The sequence below is a fragment of the Corvus kubaryi genome, unplaced genomic scaffold, assembly GCF_017639235.1.
Source record: "Corvus kubaryi isolate FWS band 111438036 unplaced genomic scaffold, C.kubaryi_AGA036_p1.0 37398, whole genome shotgun sequence".
Lineage (NCBI taxonomy): Eukaryota > Metazoa > Chordata > Aves > Passeriformes > Corvidae > Corvus > Corvus kubaryi.
This window is the reverse complement of record NW_024581137.1, coordinates 35,647,878-35,667,087: the sequence shown is the minus strand read 5'-3', so window position 1 is coordinate 35,667,087 and position 19,210 is coordinate 35,647,878. Positions and strand designations below refer to the sequence as shown.

Below are 19,210 nucleotides of genomic sequence, written 5' to 3'. Positions count from 1 at the left end.
TATGAATGCAACAGCTCAGCTGTCTTGGGTGATGAGCTATAGGATGGACTCAGGGAATCAGCACATACATGTCTGTATATATACACACACACATACATATATATTCATACATACACACCCACATGCCCACATGTGTATGTGTGTGTACATGTATGTACAATGTGCCTTCATGTGTAGACACGTAAAGGCAATATACACCAGACCACTCTAGGCACAGCAGGAGAGCTGGTGCTACCCCCTATGTATCTGTGTACTTTTTACTCTAAGCATCTGCATTGCCAGTTCTGGCCTTTTCTGGGCCACACCTATTTTGAGAAAATGAACTCTGGAGACAGAAGAGTGATGATAACAGTTTCCCTTTCTCTCACTCAAATAGCCGTATTTTTTTTTCTGCAAATGTGTTAGAGGACTTTTACAATATACGTTTATACATGTATGTGTGTTTATGTGCCTATGTATTCATAAATAATAGAAAAATTCTTAAAGCTGACTTTACGTTCTACATATGAAAACATGTAATACAAAAAAATTCCATCTCTGCCCATTTGTATGGAATTTTGCTTTCTGGCGTAAGCTAAATACATCTGCTATGGAGGAAAAGAAACAAACAAAACATATCTTGATTAAATCAGTATGCTACTAAAGTAACACGCTTCAAATGAATTTTTACTGTGGGATACAATAACCTGTCTATTCACTGGCATAAAAACAGTGTACACAGCTAGTCCAAAATTATTAAATTTCTCTTGGGGTGGAATAGGGAAAACAGTTTTAAGGAAAAATTACTTATTTGATTACTGTATTATCTTTTATTAGCTATGAGTTGTCTGTGGCCAGCTTTTGAATTATTTTACACTATGGCTCTATAAGTGCTGTGAGTAAATATAGACACTTTGTAAACATTCTAGTTTAGAGAATCCAAGCAGCAGTAACTTGGGTTGACAGAGATGATAAATGTGTTCTGCCACAATGCTTCTTGTCCCAGATCAGCTGAGTTTGACCCTTAGAATCTGGAGTTCAATAAGAACAAGTATGTTGCTCAGATTTCCCAAGTATCTACCTTGTCACAATCTGTGCTATTGTCTACTTTTCCCATCTCTGTGTGCTTCTTTTGGTATGAAGTACAACTTTGTGGGTGTACTGCATAGGGGACTGATTTCCTTCCAGTGCAGAAACTACTATTAAAAAAGTGATTCTTATCTGTCCCCGCAAAAAGTCAAGAATGGCTCTTTGAACATCTCCTCTTTATCTCACATCTGCTGCAGACCAACCCTCAAATTATTTTTCTAAAGTAGCATATGGCTTTTAAGCAAATTTAGAACATGGGTAAATCCGAAGATTTCAGTCTGTTGTTCTGCGACTGCTTTATGTGCACCTTAAGTTGCACCAGCTTTCTCTTAATTGCTTTAAATGTGGCATCTTGTGTTTGATGAAGAGAAAGACTCTGGAAACATGAGTGACACTTCTGCTGATCACTGAGGCAGGATGTGCTTGCAGAGCAAGTTGCAACTGTGTACCACCACCATGAGACAAAGGAAAGCATCTCAAAAATACTTCCCACTTGGAGGAACTGCCACTGGTTGGATGCAGAACAGTACGGCACTGTCTCTGACACGCTGCCTGGCAGCTTAGCCCCACTTCTATACTTGCTTGAGCATTATTCCTACCACGTGCTCCCTTTCTTTCAGCGTCATCAAAGCATTCACATAGCAATTGGTACCACACCGATGTTCCAGTAGCAAAAAATCAGGGTCATTAACAATCTGAGAATCTCAAGGGAATGCAGAGCAGTAGGATCCATAAGGTTTTTTATGCATCACATCCATGCCCAGCTCTGCTGAACTAACAGAAATGAAACGAGCTGATAGCAACACTTCAGTTCTAGTGTTTGTAATACTGCAATTTTGCAATGACTTGATCATAAATCCGTTCTACCAAAGGCTCAATCTCCTTCCCTGCCCACAATTCAAAATCCCTTCAGTTTCTTAATTCCCTTTGACTTTCTGAATAAAGATGATTTCTGGCCCTCCATCTATTGAAAACAATAGCTTCCTTCTGACTTCAAAAAGGATGTGTCCCTTAGGGCCCTACTGGACTGCACTGCTGCCTTCAGAGTTTGGACTACAAAAGAAAAGTAGGTTGACATGTCTATTTACAGAGCCCTTGACAGACATCATTTCACAGTGACATTTCTAATTCAGTATCATTGTTTTGAAAGACTAAAATTATTATTTCAGGCAGGTTGCTTTCATGCATTATGCTACAGTGTTGCTCGACTGCTTTCCAAACTGGAACAACTGAAAAAATGTGAAGCGCTCCACTGATTTTAAATCACTCTAGTCAGGACAGAGTGATTTAAAATTATTGGAGTGCCTCACATTTTTATGAGCTCTCAGTTTGCAAGCAATGGAGGTCTGAGGAATCCCAGGCTACAGCATTGCAAAAAACAACTATACATTGTCATCAGATTGAAAAGGTTTGCATTTGAATTTGGAAACGGTAGAAATTTCGAGAATTTTACGCCACCATAATTAAAATCAGTGGCTGTACACTAACAGTAAAAAGGTCCAAGCTAAAGCAGTAACTGTGTGGGTATGTGGATATCAGACTATATTGCATAACATCCTTTACATCCTTTGAGCTGCAGTCAGTCCCTTTATTCACATAGTAACTCCTCCTAACCCCTTGGTCAGCTTGTACATTGCTACGTGCTACCAGCCAGAGGAGATGAGGTTGTGTCTCTCCATGCAGCATGGTATGGGGAGAAATTACTCCACCTACAACAGAGGGAACCACCACTCCAGATAACATCCATTTTTTAATGTTTAGTTCTTTCAGAGCTTGTACAGGACACTTGCTCTCTCTTCTGCTACCCTTTAATGCAGAAGTCCAACCCCTAACAGCAGGATAACAGAAAAAGAAAAAAAAAAAGATTTATCCCACATTGATATATCAATTCAGTCCTTTTGTTTTTCACTTATTTTGAGTGGCAACTCTAATTTATAACACAGATTCAGAAAAATATTTGTTGCAAAATAATCCACAAAAACTAAATCCTTAGCAGCTGTAAACAGGCACTATTTCACTGAATGGATTTACACTTTTTAGTATTAGTTGGGGATCTGATCCATTATTTGTACACTCCAAATTCCTCACTAAGTTTTGTTTCTTTCTTTACCATAAAAGTACTGACAGGAAAACGATAATAACAGCTCTTCTGTTAGTATCTTTCTTATTAATTCGAGCAGGTTCTTTTTTTTAACTTTTAACTTTGATGTTGTTAAATACAGCCACACTCTCAAGACTCTCAGTACTGGTGAAACTGTTTTCCTGGAACATCTTGATTTATTTTCAGAACTGCATGATTGTGTGACATCTGCTTCACATCTCATACGTGATCAACTGAGTAGGTACAACCATGGCATATGGCTGATGAGTCACCTCACAACAGTGAACACTGGTCTGCTTTCTGAGAAACAGCATCTTCACATTAATTTTTCTAAGAGTCTTGCAAAGATGTGACCAGTCTGCCTGGTTTGATAGCAGGTAATGTAAGTTAAGGACATGCACAGGGATGCAACAATAACATGTATTCTATGACTGGGACTAATATTTAAAAATTCAATTTATGGGCTACTATCTGATAAGCCCACAAAAGGGAATTAGGTTCACTGCTGCACTTTCTAAATTTCAGGCATCTAAATACCAAAATCTGCATACCTGAATCAAATGGGTATATAGGCTTTCTGTGCAAAGAAGTAAATATCCAAAAAATACCCATTCACAGAAGCATTCACTTGGGTGAGGAATCAGGACACAACAGAGAAAAGCACATACACTGAACCCTGCTCACTCTGTGATTCCACTGCCCTGTTCCAGGCTGGAGGGAATACCATGAAGATTCACGTATCACAGACCTGGGTAGAAGGACATTCCTGGATTTTGCAACATATTATGACAGATAACATATGCACCTGCTATACTGGAGACCTTTGTTCTGTTCCCTCCTGTTCTGACTGCCAGATTGAAACAGGCACAGCACACTTAGCACATGTAGCCTAAATTTTAAATTTCTGTAAGAAAACTACTGCAAGAAGCCACAAGTCTACTTATAATGACATTACCTCGCAAAGTTAACTTTGTTCATTACTAAAATTAAAGAACCTCAGTAACAGTTTGTTGTTCCCTCTCGCTGTTACAGACTCTTTGGTCCAGCAGAACAAGATGACCAGAAGGAACTCCAAAAAACCATTTCATAACAACTTAATGTACAGCTTTATATACTAAGCCATCACACACAGAGATCAATTTAAAGCTAAGTATTATTAAATACACTGCATTATCTTAAATCAATAAACATATCTTGGTTGCATATGCAAGATTTACACATTAAAAATGTACTTAGTGTTATAACAACCATATCCATATCAAAATTACTTGGGAGCAAAAAAACCCCATGTCAGTCTCACAAGCATCAGAACAAGATGTGACCACGCAGGTTAAACACGCTCCAGACACAAAGGCTAGAATATCAAAATGCTTCAGTGGTCTGTTACCTATTTAAAAAAACCCTCATCTTTCTGTGGCAGACGTGTCATTCCCACTTCCACTGCCCTTATGTCAACTAACAGAAGTTCCTAATGAGCCAAGTCTCTTGGAGACTCAACTGCTAAGACCATTAATGTTACCAAAGACCTCTGCATGACTAACAGCTGTGTCCAAAGGAAACTGAACTCATACCTTCCATTTCCACATAAACTGCACCGAAGTTAAAGAGTATCCCATGAAGAAAAGAAGGGAGGAGACGATGGGGAGAGAGGAAAGAAGGAAGATGTTGTCATCGCTGATTCTGATTCATGCCATATGGAACATATATTAATCAGGTCTGACAGAGGAAGCCAGCAAGTGTGAGCGTGACTACAGTCCAGCAGCTACAAAGGCTTATTAAGTAGATTAAAGGCTGAATATAGTTCTCTTTCAAAAGTGAACACTATGTCTACAAGTACTTGGAGTAGTGTTCACCATCTCTAGCTCAAAGTAGACTCCATTAAATAATAGTGGAAGGGCTTCAGCAGGAAAAGATATAAAATTCCTCGGTCCAGAATAACCTAGAACCCAGAAGCCAGAGCCACAGAAATGGATGAGAGCATTCACACTCTTGGTGACAGAAAGGGGAAGACAGCATGTCTGTTCTACATCCTGGGTGAGTATTCCCACTACCAGGCAACATCACATAGGGAAACTACCTCTCTTCTACCATGTCATGGACACCTGTCTATATCTTTCTAAAACACCCTCTAGGGTGACTCCTACTGCAGCACATTACGCATTAGAAAGGCATTGGTGAGCAACATTAAGACAAAAGCTCTAGTTGTGTTTAAATGATCAATATGATTAATTTCTCTGAACTGCTACAGTCTGATGATTGCCTGCAAAACATATAGAAGTTCTTAAAATGGTACTGGTGTCACTTATATTTCTTGACAACTGGTAACCAAAAACCCCAGCATGCCCCAAACCAGCAAAAGCTGAGCCTCCCTTTCCTAAATGTTATGTAATGATGGTAGTCAATTCACACAGAAAGGATCTTTTGGGGCTGATACTTCTCTCGTAGTAATTTTATGTCATTGAAGTTCCACTAACAACTGTTGATTTTACACCATAGTGCCAAAGAGGTATATTAGATCCTTCAAGCTATCCAGAGCTTACTTGGCTCATTTGGCACTTCTGTGTTGCTGACACATGCAGAACTTTAACAGATGGTCTTACAATACTGGCAGTTGTTTTGTACTGTGCTGGCAGTGAGGGGAAATACTCTACACAAATTGTCTGCAATTCTGGAAAATAAATGAAGTACAAATCCATATTAACCTCAAAAGCCAAACTATAAAAAGTCAGATTAGTCATTTAACGATGTATGTGCTCTGGGTTAAATGCTCAGCTGCTACAAAATTGTAGTATTTCCCTGCAGCCAGGAGAAGTATGTTTTTTCTCAATTTCTACCAGGAATATCCATAAAGCTTGTATCATTAGAAAGGTATTGAAATATACTAAAAATAAGCCTTGAGACCCTTCCTCATGTGATCAGCCCTGACTATCAGCAAAAGTACCTCCAAAAACTGGGCGTTTTGACACAAACATGAAGCAACAGGGTGCAACTTAGGTTAACCGAATCTCTCTCTTTTCCTGTGCCAAACAGGATTCAAGAAAAAACACAACAGCTACTGTGAAAATGTTGAAATCAACAGTGATGACCAAGTAAACAGCAATTTTACATTTTTCCTCACCCATTTAAAAAGAGATTATGTACCACAAGCTGAATTTTACAGTTACTAATTTCACTAGTTGCAGCGGAACTTGCACTGTACATAAAAGACCAAAATTGCTTCTCTTTGTTTCTGTGTGGCTTTTCTATTTTATTGTGCCAAACTGTCAGATATAGCAACTGGGTTAACTAGTAAACCATGTATGCAGAATAGGGCTTTTTGAAAGTAAGCAGCACAACTATTTTCTTCATCAGTATATAATCTCCATGAAATGTATATTCAAACATGTATATGACAGTCTAATAGTGCAAATTTAGAACAGGATTTTTGGAAATCACAAATACTTTAGTACAGTGCCCATGTCTTGTATTTCCTTTAAATGAAACATAGATCAAAAGATACTTCAAACTGAGATTTCAGAGGCTTGCTCTTTCAGCTCCCATCAATTTCAATATATTTAGTTAGATAATATGCCAGTCACCTTGCATCTTATTTTCCCAAGGTTAGTTAAGCTGAAATACAGTTCATGTAAGTAGCTTCAAAGTCCTAGGAGGAAAACAGAACCTTAATAGCATTATCATAAAATAGTTCTACAATGTAACAGGTAGAGTCCAGTCTTCTTCTGACTGCATCAAAGCTGTATCCATTTTCCAAAAATTTTATTTTATCCACTAAGGTTGGTTAAAAACATGGTTGCTGGAACTGTCTGATATTATACATATGTGACTTTGACAACAGTGAATAGATCTTTATCTGCTTTAGTTCTAATTTTATACTGAAAGATCAAACACCTCCTAAGTTTTAAGTTGTTTAAAAAACTATTAAAACAATTAAATTTCCAGTAGTTTTCACGTTTTCTTTTCCTCCCTGGAGACTTTTGCCAGACAAAGATGATACAACATACTTCCAGAAAGTACTTATACAAGTGAAAGATGATGCATCTCTGAAAGCATAAATGATTTCTCCTCATGGAAATAGAAAAATCAAAAGAAATGTTAAACAGACACAGTCAAAATGTAACGACATCAATCCCTCTGCTTCTCTTCCCAGGTATAAACGTTTTTGTCAAACACTTCAACCTATAATCCTCAACATGGCACTTTGCTGTGAAATTCCCAGAAAAGCAGAGGAGTTGGTATATGCATTTTATTAACAATAATGCAAGCACATCCTATCCTAGGTAGAGGTCCTCCCTTAAAGATGCAGAATATGAGATAACATGACAATAAAACTTCATGATTGTCCTCCCAGTTACTGAGAGCCTTCCCAGCTTCTAAAACAACTGGTCATGACTACCCCCACCCTTCAGCCCATCCTCTGCAGAGCACACCACAGGTACACAATGAACATTTCTTGCTCTTAGACTGTACAGAAACTCTGCTGGCAAGAAGGACATAAAACAAAAGCAGTCTCTTGGGGAAATGAAAGGCAAAGGAAAAGGGATAAGGAGCACAGGATTTATTTTATTCATTCTAACAATATCCAGCACTTCACCTTTAAGGGAAGGTTCAAGTAGTCTCCACCTAAACAATAACAGAATCATCTGCCTGCAGCTGGAAGCAAAGGTCATTCTTAACCATTTCACAGAATCCCGGAATCATAGAACGGCATTATTGGAAGAGACCTTAAAAATCCTGCTGCCATGCACAGGGACACCTTACACTAGACCAGGTAGCTCAGAGCTCCATCTGACCTGTCCTTGAACATTTCCAGGGGTGGGGCAGCCATGACTTCTCTGGGCAACCTGTTCCAGTGTCTCACCACCCTCACAGTAAAGAATTCTTTCCTAATATCTAATCTAAACATACTCTTTCAGTTTTAAACCACTCCCCCTTTTCCTGTCACTACATGCTCCTGCAAATAGTCTCTCTCCATTTTCTTGCAGGCTCCCTTCAGGTACTGGAAGGCTGCAATTAGGTCACCTCTAAGCCTTCTCTTTTCCAGGCTGAACAATCTCAATTCTCTAAGCCTTTCCTCGTAAGATAAGTGCTCCATCCCTCTAAACAACTTAGTGACCCTGCTCTGGACTTGCTCCAACTGGTTCATGTCCTTCCTGTGCTTGAATGCTACATTTGGTGTAACAGTAGAGATTCAGTCAATTTAGAACTCTGGAAGAGGAATAAAACCACATGTGCAGCATTTCCAGAAAGAAATTATATCTGTTACTTTGTGCTGCAGTTCATGTCCCAAGCTGGGCACTACTCAATTTTGATGTAACAAAATACTATGGAATCAAAATGCAGTCTGTCTCTCTTATTTATCTCCAAAATATTATCTTCTAAAATCTTTCTCCTTAAATACCTTTATAGTTTCAGTAGGCACTCCAGGCTCTGGAACTTTATCCAAGTAAGTAGTCAAGTCTTGATCCACATGTTCAAACACTAACGTTAACTTGGTCTCTCTGTCTGTTCGTGACACGGTGCACACATCAAACAATCTGAGAGGAGGAAAAGAAGAGAAGAGGTAAGTATACAGCAACCAGTACAGACATACCTTTCATCTCAAGCATGTCTATTTAAATTTCTTCCAGTATATAGAATGGAAAAGAGCCTTCCAAAGGTAGACCAATCTTTGAGCTCTTGATTCATCAGATAACAGTTGATATACCAAAATTACCATCTCAGTCTTCCACTTGTGAATTCTGAAATAGGATTAATTATTAAGAACTCATCAGCTGTTGAATGTAGAATAATTACACAAAAAGAATGTATTTTTTTGACACAGCAACTAGAGTTAATACAGAAAATTCCTTGATATTTATCCACATTCTAGGCTCCAGTACCTACAGTCATTAAAAAAAAAAAAAGCAGGAAATATTTTTGAGAAAAAATACAGAGTGTTTGCATGCACCTTCAGTTTCTTTCCACGTAATTCCCACGTATACCATTATACAGCTTTATAATTAAATCTCCTTCAGCATGAACAGAATTTTTTTGCTGATCCCTCTTGCAAATTCCTCAATGCAAGGAATACATTCAGAGTCAGTATACAGTTTGGAAAAAAGCTTTGTGCACAAGATGTCATTACTTCTTTCACCACTTTTGGTCATTCTTTTACTGAAGCTTCTTTATCATTTCACCTTGTTGCACAATATCAAAATAATTTACAAAGCTCTTCATAACACCACATTCCTATCTGATTACTCTATTTTCCATTGTTTTCTCTTTTTAAGTAGGATTTCTCTCATCTTCTCCATCTACCATGCCAGCTTTAACCACTGTTTTATCTTTTTCAAAAACATCTGCCCATCATTCTATGCTTCACACCTATATTCATACCAGCGACTTTCACTATCCTTCCTCAAGTCCCACTTCCACAAAATCCTAAGAGGAAACCATCTAAACAGCCGGAAGGACATTTCTTCCCTGCTCACACACTTTAAACTCATGTGCTTATTCATTTAATTTTATATTCTAAGATCAGATTGCATTTCTCTCTGAGGCGAGGCAGTAAAATGAATCACTACTTCTACTAGGTGATAGCAGATTTAAAAAATGAATGGAGTTACTGAGAAAAAGGTCTAGACAATTAAACTGAAGAGTCTCTCATTGATAACAGACCAAACTAGAGTTGATACTATGGCTTATTTTTTCCAACATCGTACCAGTGATGCTGTCACATTACTTTTATCTTTCACCCTGTTCCTTAGAATTACTTTATTAGAATTAAGAAGTGCAGGATTTCTGGTAATGTTATCAAGTAATATTTTTGTTGTTTGTTGAAGGACTAAAGGCTTTATATGCAGGATCTGAACACAACTGATCACACACAAAGCCTTGGGGGTCCCTGCTTTTCCCAGAGGACATCTGACAAAACAGACAATCTGGCAACGTGTACTTGAGATCTTATACCAAGATTTTGCTTCTTACCTTAAATCTCAATATATTTCACAAGACAAGGAAACACTAAAATAGGCATAACCACCTGGGAAGAATGTAATTCGGGCTCAAGAGAGCAGTATTTTTAACTTGACATTACCATGGTAGGGCTGTGCTCCCACTTTGACAGCATTTCCTAAATAATCTTTGGTCAGAAACTGAAAAATTGCTTATTATCCACCATCTTTTGAAAATGTATGCATGCACATTCATTTTAGGTTAAGGAAGCTTTTCAGCAAGTAATAAATTGGGAACCAGAGTTCCAGAACATGGAGAGACTGTCACCCTACCTCTACTAGAAGACTGATCTGTACTTAATCTGTAATCATAATACAAACAAACAAACATTAATTATTATGGTAACATAGTGACTGTAAGAGAAAATATGTTGGCATATTTCTCATCATGATGGATACCGTTCTTTGAGACTCCCTCAATGGGGTGTACACGTCCTGTACACAGTACATAAGCTTTGTGAAAAGTCACATACTTTCCTGAAAAGTGAAATTTGCTGGTATTTGGCTGGAGGTTAATAATCTGCAATATATTTATATAAATCAACATGGAATGTAGCCGGACTGCCTATAACCCCAACACATGCAAATAGAGAGGAGCCAGACAGGTCTGAACATCTGAACATAAACACTGGAAAATATTTCCAACTGTATGATTCCTTTGTGTTGACCTACATTTACCTAAAAATGTTCTAGAACACCCCTTTTGCCAGGTATTTAACACACTGGCAAAAATATTTTTTCAACTATAGCAGAGTTATAATTCAAGGAAAAAAGGAAAAAAGATTTCACTGTATTAAACACAGAAGCAACATATAACTTCCAACTCATCATGGAGGAAAATGTTGATTCTCTGTTAATTCTTCTGTATGTGGGTTATTTTGATTCTGGCATTTTCTGGCACAGCAAAATAAGGAACTCAGAGAAGCACAATTCTGGTTACCTTTTACTGAGTAGTAATATTATCACTGAGTAACACCATTATCTTTCCTTTATATATACTCTTTATGTGAAACTCTAAATGCTTTACTGTTAATCATAAAAGCTCCAGATTCTGCACTGAGCTGGGTAGAAGCACTTTGTGTTTACTCACACAAAATAGACCTGCTACCTTAAAAAGATAATAATTTAAATATAGGTTATATGAATCCATGACATTACAGAATGACAACATCTGGCATCGCTCCTGCTAATCATTCCTGAAATAGACTGAGACAGACACAGCCTCTTTATTTAGTAGTTTCCATAGGGATAAAACTACTTTTTATAAATTATACTCTTTTACATTCACTTTGAGAATATCACCCATAAAGCTGTCTTCTTTAATTAGGAACATCTCTGCTGCCTACATTGCACATCTCTGAAGCCATTTCCTCATGATTTTCTGTATGTGACAGGTTGACATTGCATGTGATTGCCTCTCTGGAATAGGCAACAGCAAAAGGCCTTTTATTTAAAGAGTTACTATGTGGACACTGTCCTAAGTGAAGTAAACGTACCTCAATTAATACAGGATTTCCATACTGAATACTTTGTAAACACAAGCCCTGCCCTTCCATTGTACTTCCAAAAGAAATGTTTGAATTATTTGATTAAATAAGATCCGCTATGGGAAATCCTGCAAGTATCTAATAAGATGTTTGGCTGGGAGTCATACACCGCCCAACGTGTCGATCTGAACTGGAACACTGTTGAAGAGACACTAACAGAGAACCTGTGTTTTAATGCAGACATTTTTTCAAGTTAATTGTTCTGAACTAGACGCTCATCAGCTACAAATCTGTGTCTCTGTTTTATGTGTTCAGTGCCTAGTGGATCTTTCTATAATCTAAAAGAATACCTGACTTCCTACAAAAATACTTTTGGCATTTTTTGCATGCAGAAAATCAGATGATGCACCTTGAAGTCTCCATAGCTTCTTACAGCATCAAATCTGACAAATGCAACCTCAGTTCACCTTCATTTTCCAATACGAATACCTAATGCTTTTATAAGAAAGACAGTTATTACTTTGAAAACTATTGCATCTACTGACTGGTAGATGGTAACTGATCCCAGAAAGTCCCTGAATGTTACTACATTTGCTTTTGAGATGCTCTGAGAATTGCTATGAAGCTTCCCGTTCTCAAGTGGCATACACATTTTTTTCCTGAGCAAACTGAGGTAACAGTGACGGAGATCAGGTCCATCATACCAAAAGACAGACCTGACTGTAAGACCGGAAAAAACTGTAGGACATAATTTCTCTTGGCCATCGTCAAACAATGAGTAGATTGTTCGATATGAGTAGGTACTTATGGAAAATTAACTGGATCATAGCCAAAAGGAAGACCAAAATTAAATATTTGCTGCTGACACTTACTGTTATTTTTGCTGCAGTAGGACTAATCCAACATGAACACGTATGTATCCTTGTACGGTCACTCACAGGAGTGAAAAAAGCCAGTCCTTGGCCCCTAAAGATTTCTAGTAACATAGATTTACTTTCATTTTCTTTAGAACAGTGTCTTCCTAGAAAGAGTTACTTCCTAGCTTATGCGTAACGGAGGAAGAGAATTGGGAGCCTTTGATTTATGTGTAGAAGAAATGCTTTAGAAGACTGTGGTTAGGTAAACAGTGGCAAAATAATATGCTCCAGTTTTAAGATTTTACAAATCTGAGCAAAAATACAGATGAAAAGAGTTTGGTGGCCTCAGCCTAACTCTGAAAGGTATTTATCTGCATGACAGAAAACCAGCACAGAACTTGTGTACTGACAGTGTTTATGTTAACACCACAAGATTGGGATACCAAGATTATCACAGGCCATGACTGAGGTTTATTGACAAATATGGGGAGGAGGACCAGAACAACTTTTGCGTTTACTGCCTTTGGCTCAGGTTAATCTTGGAAGTTCGTAAGTTTTAAGGGCACAGAAAATTTCTGCCTCTCATACCTAGAAGTATTGAAGAACGACAGTCGGTCGTCCTCTTAGTCCAAATTTCAGCAGCAGCCTCAGACTCTTGTGTTCTCAGGAAGTCACTCAGCAGCAAGCCCTTTGTTCATCCCAACTTTATAAATAACGTACTCTTTGAAAGAAACCAGTTTTACCCTTACTTCTAATATTAGCTACCTTTTCCTTTCTTACTTTTGATGCAAAAAAAGACTGCTGACAGAAATCAAGTCTCTACTTGGAATCACAACTACCCAATGGATTGTAACAAAGTGGTCATCTTTCAGATGAAGAAGACAACAGCTGGGCAACTGGAGTGGAACATGTGCATAAGGAGAACCAAGTCCCGCAGAGCAAAACAGGAAATAGAGCTTCCCACTCTGAAACACATGACAGAGGTCTTTCCCTTTGTTCAGGACATACTGCTTTGTCTCATTTTAATCAGCAATCACCTACTTCTGCCTCTGAAAGCTGGTATTTCAGATGTAGAGTTTTCTTGCTCAAAGGAGCTTTAGTAGAACACTTTCAGATGGAAAAAAAGGACAAATGCAGATGAACAGGCCACTAAATTCTAAGTATCTCATATTCAAATTGCATTTTTCCTGGTATAACATTTGTAAAGCCACACAGTAATGCAAGACCTAAGTTCCATTTTCAGAAGCAAATGGGGTCTTTAAGAGCTTCCCAACATGCTTGTCACTCCAGCTGCAGCCTCCCCAATGAGTATCAGTGCTTAAGATATGCCTCCACAGCAGGCTGCTTAATAAGACAGACTTTGACTGTTGCCAATAGAACCACCTCGGCACAGGAAACATACAGCGTGAGGGCACAGCACTGCCTCCAGCACCAGTCAGCTCCATCCAGCAACAGTCAGGTGCCCAGAGCCGAACTCGATTAAATAAAATAGGCTTGGGTATGTCTACAGTGTTCATGGCAACTTTAAGTCTTAAATCCTTATTCTCTACTTTCTATTGGGCTCTTGGAGTTAGTGAACATTTCTCCTGCTTTGCCACCCTTCCAGGAAAGACTAGCAGGTTCACCTTTTGTCTCCAGGAGAAATCTGAAATCTCTTTCAGGCAAACAGCAGTAAAGGGAGAACTTAACATCAGATAAAATCAATCAATTTATCTTGGACAGGGAGATGTTATGTAGATAGACGTTTCCAACTCTGAAGTCACTCAGTCATTATCTCCTGTGCGCAGAGCAGAATTAGCTACCACAGAGAAGCAACTGTGTAACGAAAGCAAGGCAGCAGAAAGTCCTGTTCTGGAGACCTACTCCAGCAGAGCCCAGCCAATACTGCTGCTTATAGCCCACTCACCAGTGAGGTTTAAGGAAGGAAGGGGGACATTAGGATGACAAGGCAATCGTTCATCTGCAAGCTGAGCTTTGTGCTGTAACTTTTTCCAGTCTCTCTCCCTTTCTGACTTGGAAAAATTATTTAAAATGCTGAGCTCTATAAAAGAGGTTTTTGTTCTTTAAGTGTGCGTGAGGAAGACAGACAGACAAAGTGACAGAGAGAAACAGATGCTCTTGAAAGCGAAGTAAATAGCACTGGCTAAAGTCCTATAGAGTGGGCTGACTGGGCAAGTGTTCAACGCTCAGTCCCGACTGCAGCCCTGACCTGCGACACCCCTGCTCTCCTGCGCTGGGCCCCACTCAAGCAATGACGAGCTCTGGTGCCAGACTGAATGGTTTTGTGATGCAGACAAATGTCTGCTCCAATGAAACCACCAAAACTAGTTTTCATTTTCAACAGAAACCAAGATTCGTGCCCAAAAGATGAAAAGGCCAAGTAAGTTTGCTCAGTGTGCCACTCAAGCCACTAAAAGATTAAGTTGTTAAAAGAGTTTTACTTCAAGGAAAAATAGGCCTGACAAGATATTCTCTGCACCTTTCTTTGTTTAAAGCAGCATGCTGTCTACTTTAGCTCTCACACTGCCATTTCTCTTTCACCTTCTTTGCAAAGGGAGATTATCTTTAATAGACAAGGACCAGAAAAGGATCTAGTAAGACTCCGTAATTCAAACTATATCCTGCCTTGCAGAACTTCACTTCAGGACTTATCCTATAGTTCACCAGTGTTTAAAATGCTTAACTCCTCACCAGTCCATGAATAATTGCACTGCAGTTGATTTTATCCAAACTGGCCACATACTGAGCCCTTGACATTACCGAGGGAAAATACCAGCTGGGTGGTGCCTAAACACACGCCTGTGTGCTGCTGTACCAAGGAGTCTGTCCGAGGACAGGCGAGGGACAGGCCAAGTTACCCCTGAATCAGAAAAATAACATGGCCTGTTATGAAGACAGTCGTTGACAGATTGTTTAGGATCAGCAATAGCTGTCTGACCTATTCATAGTGCTCTCATGTGATCCTTCAACAAGCAAATCTACACTGCCTTTCAAAGTCATGTACACTGCCGCTATACAGTGCTGTGAACTTCCAGTAAGCTTCTGTAAGCTTCCAGTTCAGAGAACAAATTAGAGATGCTCCCATTCATTGGCACTGTGTTTGCATCTGTTGTTAAGTTTTTTAGATTTTCTTCGTAATACCTTCCTCAGGGAACACCTGCATTCCTTTTTAGATTCCCTAATTTCCTCAACATGTAACTAAAACTTATGCCTGAATATTGATTTTGTTTAATTCAAATGAAAGGAGCCCGGAAGTTATTCTGGACTCACAGCTGTACACAATGCAAGATGAGATGCAACAAAATCCAGTCTTTACTGTAGCTCACAGACAAACTGCTTGTTACAGACTCCCCATTTCAGTTTACATTTGGAATTCATGCTTGTGCCAGACCTACGGGACCTAAATCTAAGCTGATCATCTCTCTTCTAGTTTTAAATAAAAACAACTCATCTTCAGAAGATTTTACAATAGTATAAGTTATCATTCATTCTTCAGTGGCTTAATAATGTAATCTATCTACACATGAGATTTAATTGTGATGCCAACACATCAAAAATAACAAAGGAAATAATAACCCTTCACTCCACATAAAAAGTATTCACTGCAAAAAATCCAACGTGCTGTTTGATACTCTGTACAATCTCATATAGTTTTTTAAACCTTTGCAGTATCACAGCAGTTCCTGAGGTGTTTAATTCAGCTTTTTTAAGGTTATAAGTAATTCCAATGCAGATTAGAGTACAAACTCTTGCTTTTTATAGATTCGTGGGGGAACCGAAGAATAAAGAAGCAGCTACTGCAGAAGGTGACAGAAGAGGTCCTCTGTTTTGATGCTTATCATCAATCCAGGGGCTGCTGTTTCTGAAAGACCTCCAGGTTACTCTACAGCCACAATTATTCTGGACGATGGTGGCTGCACTGAAAACTCATGTGCTGTTTGGGTGCTAATTAACCACCCAGCATAGGCTAAGACCTCGGGAATACAAGTAACCTGAACAGAAGCAGCCTGACAGAGTCCTTCCGAAACAGTTGTCAGACAATGAAAAAGCAAAGTAAGGGGCCTTGCTAAAGGTTGCAAATACACCTGAGTGCTGACGATGTTGCTACCACTTCCCAAGACAGACCAGTACTGGCAGCACTTGAAAGGAGTCCAAAGCTGTGATGCTGATGGTGTAGAGGAAGGGAGAGAGAGCAATAAATGCAAAATATTTTGCTGTGGTTCTGTTACTGGCACTAAGTATTGTAATGATTTGTGAGACACTGACACGTTAAAGCCTAGTAAGAAAATACATTTCTATGTTTCATAGGTAGATTTGGGACCAAACAGTTTGTCTTTCTCAAAGAAGGATCAAGAGATGACTTTTAGAAGGGGAAAACTTCCACAGTTTAACAATACCATGAATTCCATTGCTAAACCAAAAGAGCACAAATCAGAAGAAAAAAAAGCCTAAAGAAAAACAAAAGGCTAAATTGGCTAAAGTTGACAATACTAAACATGCACAAAGTGAATAAGCAGTGTATATGTTAGTAAAAAGAGATGTTAATAAGAAAATAAAATTCATTATTTTTAATTCTTTGACTTGTGTTGTTCTAATGTATTCAGGGAATGCTATTACTAAGGGAATCTATAGACCTTTTAATGTAACATGCTGTATATCCATGTATTAAACAGAAAGCAATTAGCAGACAAAGGAGTAAACCACAGTAAAACACTGCATGGTTCACTATCATGCCCATTTGTTTACATTGGGGTTTATTATTATGTACCATTTCTTACATAAAAAGTTCTTGTCTCTCTAAATGACACTATAAAAAGGAAATCCTTGGTAAGAGAATGAAACCAACACCACTGGGAAATAGGGTGCAAACTCCTACCAGTCTGTTTATTGCTATGACAGCATGGTCAGTTGACTTGACAACACAAGCTTTGAGTAGTACTGCATGAAATTTTTTTAGACCTGTCAGTAGAAGAAAGAAGTTCTGAAGTCAGAGTACTAGTGTGCAGAGTAAACCCGTCATAGATCTTGACCTTGCATGAGCCACCAGCCCTGAATTACCTGAGAACTTATGCTGCACTTAACTTGGAGCATGTAAAGCACCTGAGTGATTTTTAAGTGTTTACATCACCTAAAACTTCATCCGCCTTATCTGTCTGGTATCTTTCCTCTTTCTTATACTCAGCCAGTCATCACCTGGATAGAGGAATGCAAACCCCTGTCTGTCATTTCAACCCCTATCTGGCTTTTAGCCATGCAGTGAGAACTCTACAACATGGGGCCCAACATGCATGATCCCCTTTTGCACTTAACATCCTTATCTGTACCACAATCTCTCCTTCCTAACTTTTTAGTTACCCTTAGTACTCAATTCCTGAATATGGGCTTCCATCTCTGAAAACTATGGTCATGATGTATTCTAAGGCATTCATCACAGCATTTGTCTGTCCTTAAATTCTGAAATGAACAAAACTGTGAACTGTTGCCTTCCCAGTCTTAACCTGGGGGACTAGAAAACAGCAATAGATATAAATAGTTCCTGTTATCTTAAAAATGGGAACAGCAATTTAACATCAGATATTTAAACTGCATGAAAACACCTTCTAAAGAATGTCTAGATCTGTTGAAAAAATCTGTTTATGGATTCACTAGAACTGAAAGTTCACACAAAATGAATTCACTCAAAATTTCCTGAAAATGGATGAGATGTATCTGCCCACTTTCAACTCAAATGGTTAGGTGGTGAATGCAGTTGCCATATTCAGAAATAAGTAAAGTGAAAATCCAAGCAGTGTCTTACACTTTGTGCGTTGATTTCCACAAATTTGTCCTGCATGAGATTATAAGACATAAAAATAGAAATGCAGTTCACAGTGCTTTTTGTATACACGTGGTAAGGGAAGTGACTTTGATCAGGCTTTGATGCCAGATGTATTCCCAATAATACTCCTGCATGCCATGATGCCAGTGGAACCATGAACTTCAGACAAAGGAAATTCCTCCATTCACTTCAGCAAAACCTGGAAAGGAGCACAGCGAACTCAAGCAACCTTCCAGTGGCACTGTACTGTGTCCTGTCACCACTACTCCACATGCTACGAATGACATCCCATCTGCCCCAAAGTAAACAGCACTCAGCTGATTTCCAAAAATCAAAAGACAAAGGCAATTGCTCACATAGGTAAAAAAACCAAACAGGATCTGGCCAGGTTTTGTGAGGCAGCCAGATCTATGAACGTAAACATTGCTCTCTTCTTTGTAAGTTGCATTGTTAAAAAAAAAGTGAGTGGCAGAGTAATAGATAACTTTAAGAGAAAAAGAAAAGCATGAGGGGATATTTACTCTAAAACCAAAGTATCAAAACCATGGGACTACAAAGTACTTAAATTCAGCAGAAGGCAGATTTAAGGCTTGCAAGAAAACTATCAACTTCATTGAACATAGCAGTCTTTGGCTACCCATCAACAGACAGGTCAAACACCATCCATCTATATCACAGCCCTGCACAGCTTGTGAAGCAACGAGTTCTCCTCGCAGCTCCCATGGAATTCCTCCTGTAATGGAGCTACTCAGAGATTGGTGGTTAGTTTAAATGGATCATGTAGGTCTTCATTTATTCAGGGGAAAGAAGTAAGCTGATTGAATCACTCTGGGGAAGGTACTGTCTCTCCCTGCTTGCTATGGAAGATGTCTAGATGACTAACTTAG

At 38.7% G+C, this 19,210-nt stretch overlaps 1 protein-coding gene across 5 annotated transcripts in view; it reads right to left on the bottom strand.

Annotated features, from left to right (window-relative positions):
* Nucleotides 1-19,210, bottom strand: part of CDK6 (cyclin dependent kinase 6) — a 139,700-nt gene that overhangs the window by 99,200 nt on the left and 21,290 nt on the right. For all 5 annotated transcript variants that reach the window (XM_042044390.1, XM_042044391.1, XM_042044389.1 and 2 more), the window contains exon 3: nt 8,568-8,703. In XM_042044390.1, the coding sequence (XP_041900324.1) occupies nt 8,568-8,703 (136 nt within the window). The remainder of the gene's footprint in view (nt 1-8,567; nt 8,704-19,210) is intronic.